The sequence below is a fragment of the Suncus etruscus genome, chromosome 6, assembly GCF_024139225.1.
Source record: "Suncus etruscus isolate mSunEtr1 chromosome 6, mSunEtr1.pri.cur, whole genome shotgun sequence".
Classification (NCBI taxonomy): domain Eukaryota; kingdom Metazoa; phylum Chordata; class Mammalia; order Eulipotyphla; family Soricidae; genus Suncus; species Suncus etruscus.
Genome location: NC_064853.1, coordinates 119721237 through 119736266, shown reverse-complemented (window position 1 = coordinate 119736266; position 15030 = coordinate 119721237). Strand labels below are relative to the sequence as shown.

Sequence of the window (15030 nt, the reverse complement as noted above, 5' to 3'; positions counted from 1 at the left end):
AGCCCACCAGGAGTGATTTCATTTTTTTGTTTTTGTTTTTTTGGGCCACCCCCAATGACGCTCAGGGGTTATTCCTGGCTACGTGCTCAGAAATCGCTCCTGGTTTGGGGGACCTATATGGGACACTGGGGGATCAAACCATGGTCTGTCCTAGGCTAGGGCTTGCAAAGCAAATGCCTTACCTCTAGCGCCACCACTCCAGCCTCCTAGGAGTGATTTCTGTGTGTAGAGCTGGATTGTAATCAGCTCAATAGTTTTTTGGGGGAAGGTGGGTCTTTTTTTCTCTCCTGTGTTGGGGCCACAAAATTTATTCCTGGTTCTACATTCAGGAACCCCTAGTAGGCTCAGAGAGGAGGCCATATGGGGTACTGAGGAGCAAACCTGGATTAGCTATGTGTAAGTCAAGAGCACTACTCATTGGACTATCACACTGGCTCCCTGGAATCCACTTTATATGCAACTGAGCTCACAAAGCTGCTGGCCCTGGTTCTGTCTGCAACAGGGTGTATTTTTCTCTGAGCACCACCAGGGAGCACTCATGAACATCATTAGGTGTGGAATCTCCACCCCCCACCCCCCCACCCCCAGGATTCTGCACCTCCCTTCTCAAACCCTGGTTGCCTGCTACAGAACTAACATAACATGTTCCTCACTTCTCTCTCTGCAGCCCCTGCCGTCTCTGTCTCTGAGACATTGATCAGGGGGTTCCTGGGCCAGAAGGTAATGCTTCCCTGTCAGTACCCTTCATGGTCCTCAAACAGCAACAGTATGTGCTGGGGCAAAGGCCAGTGTCCCAAGTCCAAGTGCAAGGATGAGCTGGTGCACACGGATGGCACGAAGGTCATCTCCAGGACCGCCTCTCGCTACGACTTACCGGGCATCATCTCTCAGGGCAACTTGTCGCTGACCATCTCCTACACAAGGCCAAGCGACATCAGCGTGTACTGTTGCCGGATTGAAGTGCCTGGCTGGTTCAATGACGTGAAGATAAACATCCGCCTGCAGCTGCAACCAGGTGAGCAGCAGCTGCGAGGGAACCAGGCGGGCTGAAAGGACAAAGTCTGTGAAGGAGAACAGAGTCAGGTTTCGGCACTGAAGCCATGGTCTAGGGTAGCTGTGGAGAAGCTTCCAGAAAGGAGCGTGAGAGTCTTAGAATCTATGGGCATACCATATTTACAGAGCACCCCATTTTGGAGGGTACCTGGTGTTGCTCAGGGTTTACTCCTGGCTCTGCTTGGAGAACCATATGGAATAGCCAGGGAAGAAACTATGCTATCTGCATGCAAGGCAAATGCCCTCCCTGCTGTGCTATTGCTTCGGCCCTGTCCCACCCTTCCTTTCTAGAATGTTGGAGGACCACAGTTCTCTTTGGGGTCTGTGTCAAGTTCCCTGGCACCCATGCAGAAGTCCTAGTGCTGTGGCACATTAAAGAGAAGATGGGGGGGGCTGTGTGTTGGTTGGGTCAGGGTGGCTTATGAGCCTGAAGCCAAATGGCTGGTTGTTGGTGTAAACGTAGAACTGGTTTATAGTCATTTGGACTTGTGACTACGGTCACTCCTTGTGGTGCTTAGGGGACCTAGCTGTACCAGAGATCAAACCTGGTACTCCTGCATGCAAAGCATATGCTTAGCTCATTAGACTCCCACTGCCCCAAGCCAACCTGTCCTCATGTGGGCTGCATCTCTGGCTGGACCAGAGGCCTAGACTAGGGCAACAGAGAGGGAAGGAGAGTGTCTGAGTACCGGACGTATCTAAGAAAGGGGCTAGAGCAATAGGACAGCAAGGAGGGCATTTGCTTTCATCATATCTGACCCAGATTCAATTCCTGGCAGCACATAAAGTCACCTGAGTCAGGAGTAGCCCTGAGCAGAGAGCCTTGAGCATTTCCTGGTGTGATCTAAAAACAAGATAAAAGATCCATCTTTTATCAGGGGCCAGAGCTATAGCACAGCAGGGTAAGGCGTTTGCCTTGCACACGGCCAACACAGGACAGACCACGGTTCGAATTCCGGCGTCTCATATAGTTCCCTGAGCCTGCCAGGAGTGACTTCTGAGTACAGAGACAGGAGTAACCCCTGAGCACTCCCGGGTGTGACCCCCCCAAAAAATAGATGCATCTTTTGTCATATAGATGCACCAGGGTCCTCCTACCCCTGTGCACTGAGTAACCAAATATCCCTCTGCTGGTTCCAGCCCCCAAGAGGACCACGACCCGCCGCCCACAAATCACAACAAGCACTGTAAGCACCACGACGACCAAGGCTTGGACCCCCAGCACGGCGCTGCTTCCCACCGATGTGGTGACCACTGCCCCTGCCCTCATCACCACAGCCCTGCTCCAAACCTCTGTGGTGGCCCTCACCTCAGTGACCACATGTCCACTGACCACAGAGAGATCTCTGTCCTCCATGGCTCCCACCACAGAGAATCCCACGGAAGAACACATGAGTACCACTGCAGGTTCGTTTGCTGGATCTGGGGTCTCCAGTTTGTATATCCTCATGCGTGCATTGTGTGTGTGTGTGTGTGTGTGTGTGTGTGTGAGAGAGAGAGAGAGAGAGAGAGAGAGAGAGAGAGAGAGAGAGAGAGAGAGAGAGAGAGAGAGAGAAAATAAGAGAAAGCAAGAGAGTGAGCACACGTGTTATCTTTTAGTTTGGGGGCTATGCCTTGCAGTGCTCAGGAGTTCCTCTTGGCTCTGCACTCAGAAACCACTCCTGGCAGTGCTGAGGGGACATATGGAAAGCTGAAAATTGAATCCAGGTTGGCCCCGTGTAAGGCAAATGTCCTCCCCACTGTACTATAGCTTCCGTCCCATATGTTCATTTTATTTTGTGCACCCAAGACCCAGTACTGAAACAGGAGAACATCTCTTCACCCCTGAGGGGAGGATTCAAATTCACCCCTTCCTTTTGGAATTTTGGACCACAGCCAGCTATGTTCAGATCTTGCTTCTGATTCTGCATTCAGCAATCACTCCTAGTAGTGCTCATATGCGATGCTGGAGATGGAACCCAGGTCAGACATATGCAAAACAAGTGCCATGCCCACAGTACTATCATGCTGACCTCTCTCTGATATGAGGTTGGAGGACCATATGGATTGTCAAAGATGGAACCCAGGTTGGCCACATGCAAAACAAATGCCTTCCCCACGGTACTATGGCTCCTTCCTTTCCCCTCAGTTCTGTGCTAGGAAGTCCCTTTGAAGTGTCTGTGAATTTGGCGTTTGGAAAACAGAATGTGGGTCCCAAAGCTGGATGTGTTTGGGACATAGACCCACCCCTCACGCCCACTGTTCATGCCCATTCATCACACACACACACACACACACACACACACACACACACACACACACACACACACACACACACACACACACACACCTTTGCCTCCCTAGGGCCCCAGTTCTGTGGGAACAGCCATGGGCTGGTTCTGGCTTGATTTTCTCCCACCTCTAACCAGTTTCCTTGCACCCTACATCTGCACACAGCCACGTGGCTTTCTCTCTCCCCTTTGTGCACACTCAGCTTTTGGAGCTCTCCTGCCACACTGGTGCAGCCATTAACCCAGCCAGAAAGGTCACTCAGGGTGAAAATTCACTCAGAGTGAAATTCCCAGATAACAGAGGGAACTGAAGAAAGGCTTGCCGGGGGAGGGGGGACAGAATAGCTCCCTGCTTCCCTACTTTACTCTAGAGATCCCAGATACCACCTCCCAGCCCTGCCTGTTTATTCACCCCACAACCTCACCCTCTTGTGCTAGCTCCTGAAGGTCGAGTAGGGAAAGGGCCTGGAAGAGGTTGCCAATCGCACCCCCGCCTCCCAGTCCCTGAATAGGGACCCTCACCTCTACATGCACACACACTCTACAAGGACCAGCCCATAGGACAGAGTCCTAGGCCAAGCAGTTTGGGCCACACCCGGCGATGCTCAGGGGTTACTCCTGGCTGTCTGCTCAGAAATAGCTTCTGGTAGGCACGGGGGACCATATGGGACACCGGGATTCGAATCAACCACCTTAGGTCCTGAATCGGCTGCTTGCAAGGCAAACGCCGCTGTGCTATCTCTCCGGGCCCCTGTTTAATCTTCTCCCCTTGCAAATAACTGTCTTCAAAAATAATGTTTGAGGCCAGAATGATAGTACAATGAGGAAGGTGTTTGTCTTGGTTGTGGCTTTCCCTGGCACTTATAGGGTTCCCCAAGCTCACCAAAAATGATCCTTGAGCTCAGGGACAGGAGTAAGCCCTGAGCACTGTCAGGGCAGCAATCAAATGTAAAGTTATAAATAAATAACATTTGATTACCAGGGATGTAATTGAATGATAAACATTTGCTTTACATATGTGAGGTTTGAATCCCAACACAACCAACATACACATATTATATGTAATAATCTATTACACTCATGGCACGATTATAAGCATGAATACATGGATGGAGGCATTGGTATGACAATGTGATAAGCAATAATTAACAGATGGCTTCTTGTGTGTATATAGCAGTGTGGTAGGATTGCCCAGAGGGAAGTGTTTGGAGTAACAGCTCAGCCCAGTTCCCTTCCTGGCAGGTGGGAACAACCTTCTCACCCCCCATTTCTTCTCTTCTTGAAGTGGAGACATCACCGCATACCAGCCTCCCAGAGAGTTTGACATCTGCCACCGCCAGAGGCATGAGCACTCAACCTTTCTCTGGAGCCCCAAACGCTGCCACTCTCAGCTCCCGGGGTACGTGAGGCCACTCGGGGCATCCCTGAATAGAGGAAGACATGGTGCCTTCGTCAGAGGGTGGCTGGGACCCTGGTTCTGGGTACCAAGGAGCCCCCTGAAAAAGGGGGTGTCCTGGGAGGCCTTGAGTGTCAGATTGAGTGTGGGGAGACTTGTGGAAGAGGGAGAAATCTGGATACTCGGTTGCTGCTTCTGCAGGTCTCCTCAGGAATGATGGCAGTCCTTGGCTGTCACCTAGACCAGGTGTGCTATTTCCATGGTGACACCCAAGGGATGCTTTCAGCTGTCCACACAGAGGGAGGGTGAGGCCATTTTTGTGGCTCCAAAGATCGGCGTTCTGGGGCCCAAAAACGATGTGATTGCACAGAACTGCATCACTGGGAAGAGGCAAAGTGAGAGCTGAGGTATACTGGGTGTGCAAAGATCTCAGTGTGCACTTGGCATGCTCCAGAGCTTTTAAGTGATCCCCGTTGCCTGAAAATATTATCACTGCAGACAGCCCTTGGGTCTAAGGAAGCTCCGTATTTGGGTCCCCAGCACAGATTGGCCATGGTTGTTCGCTATCTTCTCAGTTCACACTGCCAGGGCTGATCTTGGAAAGTCACCTCAGGTCTCTGGGCTACCATTTTCTTCTGAGGCCTGTGGGCTAATAAAGCCACTTCTGTGGTTCTAAAGAACGTGGTTCGAAGCGCAGGTGTGTAGAATAGCATTGGTCAGGCAAGGAGTCCCCAGAAACCTTGTTTGCTTTTTTTTTTTTTTTTTTTTTCGGTTTTTGGGTTTTGGGTCACACCCAGCAGCGCTCAGGGGCTACTCCTGGCTCTATGCTCAGAAATCGCTCCTGGCAGGCACGGGGGACCATATGGGATGCCGAGATTTGAACCACCGTCCTTCTGCCTGGAAGGCAGACACCTTACCTCCAGGCTATCTCTCCGGCCTCGTGTTTTCTTGCCTCCACTGTTCTAATGACCAAAGTAGGCAGTGGGGATGCTTCCCACCATGGTGGCCCAGCACCAGGAAGCAGAGATGAGCCTGTGATCATTTCTCTTCTCTTCCCAGATTCCCAAACTTGGGTCTTCCCATCAGAACCAGGGGCTGCCATGAATGATGTGAGGCACTCAACCTTTCCTGGGCACATAGGTAAGGCAGGGGGGCCCAAGAGGGGGCGAAGTGACTGGGGCGCAACCCCCACCCCCCATGCTTTCCTTTTGGGGCTTTAGATCTCATGTGTCTGTTGTTTCCTTCAGTTCATTCCTATTGACTTTGGATATTTGAAGAGGTGCACCTGGCAGTGCTCAGGGCTGACTCCTGGCTCTGTGCTGAGGGATTACTCTTGGTGTTCTCAAGGGAGCATATTGGGTTTCAGGGATCGAATCCGGCTCAGCTGCATGCATGGCAAGAGCCCTATTTGCTGTACTATTATCCCAACCCTGACTTAGGCTTCTATTTGTTTGTTTATTTTTGTTCATACCCATCAATGCTCAGTGGTTACACCTGGCTCTGCACTCTGGGATCTCTCCTGGCAGTGCTCAGGACCATATTGGATGCCAAGGACTTAACCTGGATTGGCCACGTGCAAGAAAGCACCTTTCCTGCTGTATTTTTGCTCTGGTCCCAATTTTGGCTATTTTTTCTTATTTATTAAAATTTGGGGCTGGGGGCCGTCAAGGTGGCGTTAGAGGTAAGGTGTCTGCCTTGCAAGCATTAGCCAAGGAAGGACTGTGATTTGATCCCCCGGCATTTCATGTGGTACCCCCAAGCCAGGGGCAATTTCTGAGCACTTAGCTAGGAGTAACCCCTGAGCATCAAATGGTTGTGGCCCGAAAAACCAAAAAAAAAAAAAATTGGGGGCTGGAGCGATAGCACAGCAGTAACCCTTGCACACGGCCAACTCAGGACAGACCCCGGTTCAAATCCCGGCATCTCATATGGTCCCCTGAGCCTGCCAGGAGTGACTTCTGAGTGCAGAGCCAAGAGTAGCTCCTGATCACCACTGGGTATGACCCAAGAAAACCAAAATTAAACAAACAAACAAACAAAGGGGCCAGAGAGATAGCACAGCGGTAAGGTTTGCCTTAGAAGCAAAAGAATGGGGGCTGGGCGGTGGCGCTAGAGGTAAGGTGCCTGCCTTGCCTGTGCTAGCCTAGGACAGACCGCGGTTCGATCCCCCGGCGTCCCATATGGTCCCCCAAGCCAGGAGCGACTAACCCCTGAGCATCACCGGGTGTGGCCCAAAAACAAAAACAAAAACAAATAAAAAGAAGCAAAAGAATGGTGGTTCGAATCCCGGCATCCCATATAGTCCCCCAAGCCTGCCAGGAGCAATTTCTGAGCATAGAGCCAGAAGTAACCCCTGAGCGCTGCCAGGTATGACCCCAAAAAAAAAAAAAACAAAAAACAAAAATAATTTGGGGTCAGGCCCTGCCTAGTGGGGCTCAGTAACTAGTCTTGGCTCTGTGTTCAGGACTGTGTGGCATTGGGTGGGATCTAGCCTCTAGCACCATATCTCCAGCCCCATGCACATGTATTCGGAAGGCTCTAGATATTGTTCTTCACTATGGAAAAGATTAAACCTTCTAGTTCTTTCTCCCTGGAACCCCATTTCCAACACCAGCTCTGCCCCGAAGATCAGCTTAGCTGTGAAGGGAGCTGAGAATTTGAGAGTCCGTTCTGTGTATTTGTGTAGCAGGAGGCTCTGAGGTGTGAGTGTCTGCACTCTCCAGCAAGCTTGGTATGGCTCAAGAAAGTCAATAGAGAGAGAGAGAGAGAGAGAGAGAGAGAGAGAGAGAGAGAGAGAGAGAGAGAGAGAGAGAGAGGAGAGAGAGAGAGAGGAGAGAGGAGAGAGGGAGGAAAGAGAGGAGAGAGGAGGGGAGAGAGAGAGGGGAGAGAGAGGGGAGAGAGAGGGGAGAGAGAGGGGAGAGAGGAGAGAGAGAGAGAGGAGAGATGTAAACTGCAGCTCTACCTCAAAAGCAGGCGGGTTTCTTCTCGGAACAGTTTCTATGCCAGCTTCTGTTATCTCTGCTGGGAATTGAGGTGGGACTTGGGCAGAGCAGCAGGGAGGAGATGTGACTTCCTAGTGTCAGGGATGGTCACAGAGGAACACAGACCTTGATTGTTGCAGCTGAAAACATGTTGCATTTTTTTATTTGTTTTCTTGCTTGGTTTGGCTTTGTCAGTAGTGTTCAGGGTTTATTCCTGACTCTGCACTCAGGGATCATTCCTGGAGGGTCTCAGGGATGGGGTGCCGGGGATCCAACTCTGGTTGGCTGTGCGCAAAGCAAACATCTTCCCTGCTGTCCAGTCCGAAAATGCATTTCCCTTTGGGCCTTCAGTTTGCAGTGTTCAGTAAAGCTGTGCTCACTGATGAGCAAACAAGCTCACTTTGCAGCTCCTTGGCGCCTTCATTTCTAGGTTCTTGGGGCAAGGTTGGTGCCTTCCATTCCCCTCGTCTGTTTATATTCCACAGATAAGTGAGATCAGCTGGTATTTACTCTCTGACTTTCCTTTTTGCTTGTTTGTTTGGGGCCATACCCAGTGGCACTCAGGGATTACTCTGGCTCTGCACTCAGAGATCACCCCTGGCAGGCTTGGGGGATCATATGGGATGCCAGATGCCTTGGTCGGCTGCATGCAATGCCTTATCTGCTGTGTTATTGTTCTAGTCCCACTCTAATTTTCTTTTTTCTTTTTTTTGGTTTTTGGGCCACACCTGTTTGATGTTCAGGGGTTACTCCTGGCTATGCGCTCAGAAATCGCCCCTGGCTTGGGGGGACGCCAGGGGATCGAACCACTGTCCGTCCTATGCTAGTACTTGCAAGGTGCTTACCTCTAGCGCCACCTTCCTGGCCCCACGCTAATTTTCTTATCATGAAGTCCACCAGTGCCATTCAGGTTGTACAGATTGCCTGATTTTATTTTATTTTATTAATATTTAAAAAAATGTTGGGGGTTACCCCTGCTGATGCTCAGGTTACTCCTGGTACTGTGCTCATAATCGGTCCTGGCAGGCATGGGGGACCATATGGGATGCCAGGATTCAAACCAACATCAGTCCTGGGTCGGCCACTTGCAAGGCTAGGGGTGGCGAACACAAGGCTTTCGAGCCGCATGCGACTCCGGGCCCAAATGAATGCGGCTCTTTGCTTCTCATTATTTTGTATACTGTGGCTCTTTGCTAAGCTTGGATTTTGTTCTGCTGCTTCTGAGGAGGGAGGGACCTCTGAGGAGAGATCTCCGAGCGCAGCACCGCCCCCAGGCTGCATCACCCCGACTCCCATCCCTCGGAAACAACTGCATGAGCCAGCGAGCAGGGGACCCGTGTGGCACATTTTGGGTCACATCTGGCCTTTAGTTCTTAGTGTGGAGGACGCAGCACACCCTCACCATCACTGCAGGACTTTTACCCTCACTCAAAATGGCAAAATGCAATATGTGTTTCAGATATTATTGTTAAAATTAGATGCTTTTGTGTAAGTGTTTGTCTGTTTTGGCAGGTCACTGCGTGGTGTGGCTCTCTGACTCTCGCAGTTTAAAATTTTGGCTCTTTGTGTCGAATTTGTTCGCCACCCCTGTGCAAGGCAAACACCCTACCACTGTGCTATCTCTCTGGCCTGATTTTATTTTATTTTTTTAAATGATTACCTTTTGGGAAAGGACACACACAGTGATGCTCAGGGGTTACTCCCGGCTCTGTGCTCAGGGATCATTCCTGGTGGTGCTCAGGGACCCATATGGAGTGCCAGGGATCAAATAGGGGTTGGCCACATGCAAGGCAAGTGCTTTTGTCTGGCCCTTTATTTTTTTATTTGGGCTATATTTATTTATATATTTATATTATATTATATTATATCATATCATATCATATCATCATATCGTATTGTATCATATCATATTATACCATAATCATATCATATCGTATCATATTATATTATATTAATATATTATATTATAATATTATATTATATAATGTTATATATAATATATGATATATTATATATATTTATATAAAATAATAAAACGATATAAATATATATTTTTGAACATAAACATACAAATAAAGCACACTTATTATAGTAAAAAATCTAAGCTTATAGTACAATGTATTAAATATTACATAGAAACACTCAGCCAAAAGCATTAGAAATTCACTCACTGCCAGGTAGTCTAAACGGATTATCCTGAAAACATACAAAGCAAGGGATAAATTTTATCACAAAACAGATTTACTGGATTTCAGCTTTGATTAAGTTTGAGATATTAAAAAAAAGAACAAGAATCACCCTATTTATTTTTATTTTGGGGCCATGCTCAACTGTGCTCAATGGAGCACAAGGGGTGTCGAGGATCTAACCCAGGTCAACCAGGTCAACCGTGTGCAAGGCAAATGCCCTACTTTGGCCTCAAGATTCACCTTAAATAAAAAGGCCTAATGCATTATTAATATTTCTTATGTTCTTACAGTGTCAAATATTTAGAAAAGTGAATTCTAGAAATGTTGACCAATTAACCTATTTGATCTTAACATATACTAAGCTCCCTTTTGAGAGTCACATTGTTTTCAGTCCATCTGTCCAATATGGATCAGTAACTCTATTTCTTTTTCATCTTCCTTGGTGGTTCATCTTCTGAGCTGCTATCTGTGCTGGTGCTATATATATATATGTATGAATATATAATATAAATATCTATAATATTATCTATTATAATTTTATATATATATATATATATAATTTATATATTTATTTATTTGGGCTATGTTCTTTTGTCTGGCCCTTTATTTTTTTATTTGGGCTATACTTCATTGTGAAGGGAGCCTCAGGCTCCAAAACTAGGATCTGGCGATTCTCTGAGCTTACTCCTGGGTCCATGCTTAGGCAGGCTTTCAGGGTCATATGAGATGCTGAGGAATGAATCCAGGTCAATAGTACCTTCCCCACTTACTATATTATTGCTATGGCCTCAAACTGCCTGATTTTACCTTGTGATTGCATGGTATTTTATCATGTACATAGACCACAACTTCATTATCTCATCTATCATTGGACATTTGGGTTGTTTTTATATCCTGGCTCTAGTGTACATAGTTGTTCATAACCTTTTAGAAATAACATTTTTGCTCACCTATTTGCTAGCTGTCAGTCTTGTTCATGTTCAAGAGACTCAGAATCCATGGAGATAATACAGCAGGTAGGGTGCTTGCCTTGCACACAGCTCACCTAGGTTAGTCCCTGGCATCCAGTTGGTTCCTCAAGCACTGCAGGAGTGATTCCTTAAGTGCAGAGTCAGGAGCAACCCCGGAACATTGCTGGGTGTGGCTCTAAAACAAAACAAAACAAAACAAAAATAAACACAATAGCTGGACCAGAAGTGTGACTCAGGAGATATCACATGGGCTCAACATGTGTGAGGCTCTCATTTGGTCTGGCCCCTGAGCACTGTCACATGTGGCTCTAGAGAACCCATAGCCATGCTGGCTTGGTGTGGCCCCTCTGTGTGTGTGGAAAAAACAACAACAAAGGACCAGATAGTACAGTGGGTAGGGCACTTGCCTTACACCCAGCTGACCAGGGTTCAATCTTTGGCATCTCATATAATCCTCTGAGTCTGCCAGGACTGATCTCTGAGCACAGAGCCAGGAGTAGCCCCTGAGCGTTTGCCAGGTGTGGCCCCAAATAAAACAAAACAAACTAAAAAATATCAACCCAGATGGACTTACAGTCACAGCCAGGAGATGTTCTCTCTCCAAGAGAAACATAATTCTTTCCTTTCCCTTGTCAGCCTCAGAGACTTCAATTCCTGCACAGGACCAAGCAGAAGCGGAGCATGTAAGTATACGAGGAGGTTTTTGGGGTCCAGGAAATCACCAAGAGGTTCTTAGGGGTGCCAGGCCCCGGCTGAGTATCCAGCCTTTAGCAACAGGCCGGCGAGCTCACCTTCTGCAGCTGATGCGGCTTCAAAAAAGCAAAAGGGAGGAAGAAGCTCCCAGTGCATGTAAGAGTGGAATGTGCATGGCTCCAGGGGCAGGGGACACAGAACCCACACTGGTCCCCATGTGTCTGAGGGATCCCTCTCATTTATCCCCGTGGACAGGACCCCGCAGCTTTGAGTGAGCGCTATCGGATGTAGCCACGAGCAGGACCCCAGCCCGGCTTTTCCTGCCTTCTAAGTCAGGGACCAGCATGAGTGCAACTGGGTTAGAGGAGGAAGAGAAAGTGACCTGCACCCAGAGCTGGAGCCACCCCTACCCCCCAGTTCCTGGAAACGAACCTCAGGCTCTACCGTGCCTGGAACCCTTTATAGCAACCCTTTATAACAGAAACATGAGCCACATGAAGCCACTTGCAAAAAACAAGGTGCTGGAACAGAAGTACAGAAGTTAGCTGGAGGAGTAAGTAGTCAGCAGCAGACTAGCAGCCATCATGCAGCAGGCCAGGTTCGATTCCCAGCACCACATATGATCCTCTGAGTCCTTCCAGGAATGATCCCTGAGCACAGAGCCAGGAGTAAGTCCTGAGCACTACCAGATGTGATCCTAAAACAAAATAACAACAACGAAGAAGCACAGTGGTTAAAGCAGTTGCCTTGCATAGAACCAACTTCGGTTTGATCCTTAGCACGTTTATAGGCACCCCCACCCCTTCCCAGCCCTACCAGGAATGATCCCTGTGTCTGGAGTCAGGAATAGGCCCTGAGGTCCACCAGGTGAAATCCCCAAATAAAACTAAACTAAACTAAACTAAAAAATAAAGTAAAATTAAAAAAGAAAAGTCAACACAGTCAGACAGAATGAAGTGTGTTTTGCCCATGGCCTGAGCATTTAGTGACAGAGAAGCGACTTTGGTTTTTTCCACTTCTGCAAATCTCTACCATTGGTAGTTTCCCAGGAGCCAAGGACTCCTAGCTCTTTCCCTGACCCCCCTTGTGGGGTTAGTACATAGGCATTAGTGTGGGGGGCCAGCCTGGAGGGCAGACCCCACACTCCTATACTCCAGATGTCAGTAGGGTGTCATGGGCTTTCAGAGCTGTTTAGATTCTAGTCTGTAAGATGGGGGTAGGGCATGTCTCAGTGACAAGAGAGGTGCGGGCAACAGGGGATGCTGGGGTGCGGGGCATAACCTTGAGCTTTGAGGGGACCCATATCCTCCTCCATGTCACCAGATCCAAATGACAGACCACAGGGACCTTCTAATGATCATCACCCCGTCTCTGGGTTTGCTGCTCTTCTTGGTCTTGCTCGGCATTTTCCTTCGAGGTAAGACACCCTTTCCGGGGGCCGGGCGGTGGCGCTAAAGGTAAGGTGCCTGCCTTGCCTGCGCTAGCCTTGGACGGACCGCGGTTCGATCCCCCGGTGTCCCATATGGTCCCCGAAGCCAGGAGCAACTTCTGAGCACATAGCCAGGAGTAACCCCTGAGCGTTACTGGGTGTGGCCCAAAAACCAAAAAAAAAAAAAAAAAGACACCCTTTCCCTCAGCAGGGGTAAGACGACCTCTCCCAGGTGTTGGCACTGCTGCAGTTTAGGGAGAAAAGCCCTTCATGGTCTTTCATAGAAAGCACAGCTTCGGGCAAGGAGGTCTCAGTGCCCCAGGCTGAGCATCACCGAGACCTAGCCAGCTCCCTGTCCTTGTCTCTGTCCCTATAAACCAGTGCCAACTTGCCCTGCACAGCTCACTAGGAAACTTTGGGAATGACTCCCCCAGAAATGGTTTAAAATCCCAGAAAACTTTTGAACTCTGGTGGGTCAAGGACCTCACTTCCCACTGTGGCCCCCAGTAATGTCATGACCATCCCAGCTCCCCCCACGATCTGCTTATCACCTGGCTTTGTCTTTGCAGGGAAGATCACAAAGACTGTCTGCCTCCAGAAGCATACCAGGTAACTGTTGCATGGGGCACAGCAGGCTTGGAGGATGTGAGCTCCTCCAGTTCTGGGTAAGAGAGGGGGTGTCTGGCTCAAAGGGTCTGGAGCTCTGGTGGGTGCTGGGTCAGGCTGTCACATGTTGGTGTGGAAGTGCCACTTGAGCAGGAGGAGGGAGAAGGGGACAGCCAGCCTGAGAAGGGATTTCCACACAGTGGCCTGCATAGCCCACCCGCCAACCATCAAATGATGACCACAGTTCCTGCAAAAGGGTTTGGGTGCTTAGAGGAAGAAACGAAAGGATTTGTTTTCTTGGGGGCCACACCCGATGGTGCTCAAGACTTAACTCCTGGCTCTGCACTCAGGAATCAGTCCTGATGATGCTCAGTGGACTCTATAGGGTGTTGGGGAACAATCGTTGGTCAGCCACATGCAAATCAAGCACCTTTCATTATACACTCACTTTGGGCTAAAGGATTTGGGCTAAACCCAACAATTTTGAGGGGGTAGGCACACCCAGTGATGCTCAGGGGTTACTCTGGCTATGTGCTCAGAAATCGCTCCTGGCATGGGGGATCATATGGGATGCTGAGGGATCGAACTGCGGTCCATCCCAGACTAGTGCGTGCGAGGCAGACGCCTTACTGCTTGCGCCACCACTCCGACCCGTAAATCCAACAATTACTTTGATTCCCTTTGCTCAAGGATCAGTGGATGATAAGGGTTTACTTTTAGACCCCTTTGCTAATGCAGAAGCATCTGTGCCTTCTAGCCTGCCCTACCTCAGCCTTTTACCCAGAGCACTGCCTCACAGCTCTTCTCTTTCCAGGTTTGAGGAGAACAGGAAGAGCCAGCAGTGCCTGGGCAGCCTGCAGTCTGGACAGGAGGACGAGGATGGCTTGTTCACGCTCTGATGTCTTCGCCAAGATCTGGTCCCACTGTGTCCTGGAGGTTCCTGTCTTCACCCTGCTTCAGGTCCCCCAGGGGAAGAACCTGATACTTTCCTTTTCAGTGCTGGGCTCCTGTCCTCTCTGTAGCATTCCTGCTGAGTTGCCTTCCCTTGAGTGCTCCCTGGACAGGAGGCTCATTACCACTCTGGGCCATCTGTTTCCTGACAGGCCTTCTTGAGAACTGAAATCCTAGTCCAGCTGGGTCTTAGTGGAGCAGGTCCAAGTGAGATGCTAGGTTTAGACACAGAACTTGCTTCTCCTGCACCTCAGAAGCCAGCAGGCATATCTCTTATTCTGGTGCCAGGCTGTCGCTTTCTCCACCCTCATCTGTGTTTGTCCTCCAGAGTCCCCATTGCCACCTCCCTGGGCTGTAGCAGGGGCATATCTTTGCACCTTTGGTGGTGCTTAGGTGACACAGCTGCCATTCTGGACTCTGCTCTAAGACCCCAAGGTCTTCTGATCTCTGTTTCCCATTTAAGGATCTTTAGAGGGCTTCTTGGGGTCACC

At 49.3% G+C, this 15030-nt stretch overlaps 1 protein-coding gene across 1 annotated transcript; it reads left to right on the top strand.

Annotated features, from left to right (window-relative positions):
* The first annotated feature begins 642 nt into the window (after window positions 1-642).
* Window positions 643-14579, top strand: LOC126011882 (T-cell immunoglobulin and mucin domain-containing protein 4-like). The gene is made up of 8 exons (XM_049775646.1): window positions 643-1015; window positions 2194-2460; window positions 4609-4722; window positions 5779-5859; window positions 11497-11543; window positions 12877-12970; window positions 13552-13591; window positions 14403-14579. Exons 1-8 carry the CDS (start codon window positions 643-645, stop codon window positions 14485-14487), a joined length of 1101 nt encoding a protein of 366 aa, XP_049631603.1. The 3' UTR covers window positions 14488-14579.
* The last annotated feature ends 451 nt before the right edge of the window (window positions 14580-15030 follow it).

What these genes read in the sequence shown, in the direction of transcription:
- LOC126011882 (XM_049775646.1), top strand. Translation starts at nt 643, where the DNA reads ATGTTCCTCACTTCTCTCTCTGCAGCCCCTGCCGTCTCTGTCTCTGAG. An exon ending in AACCTTTCCTGGGCACATAG is followed by an intron (nt 5,860 to 11,496) that starts GTAAGGCAGGGG and finishes TTCCCTTGTCAG; the next exon opens with CCTCAGAGACTTCAATTCCT. An exon ending in TGCCTCCAGAAGCATACCAG is followed by an intron (nt 13,592 to 14,402) that starts GTAACTGTTGCA and finishes TTCTCTTTCCAG; the next exon opens with GTTTGAGGAGAACAGGAAGA.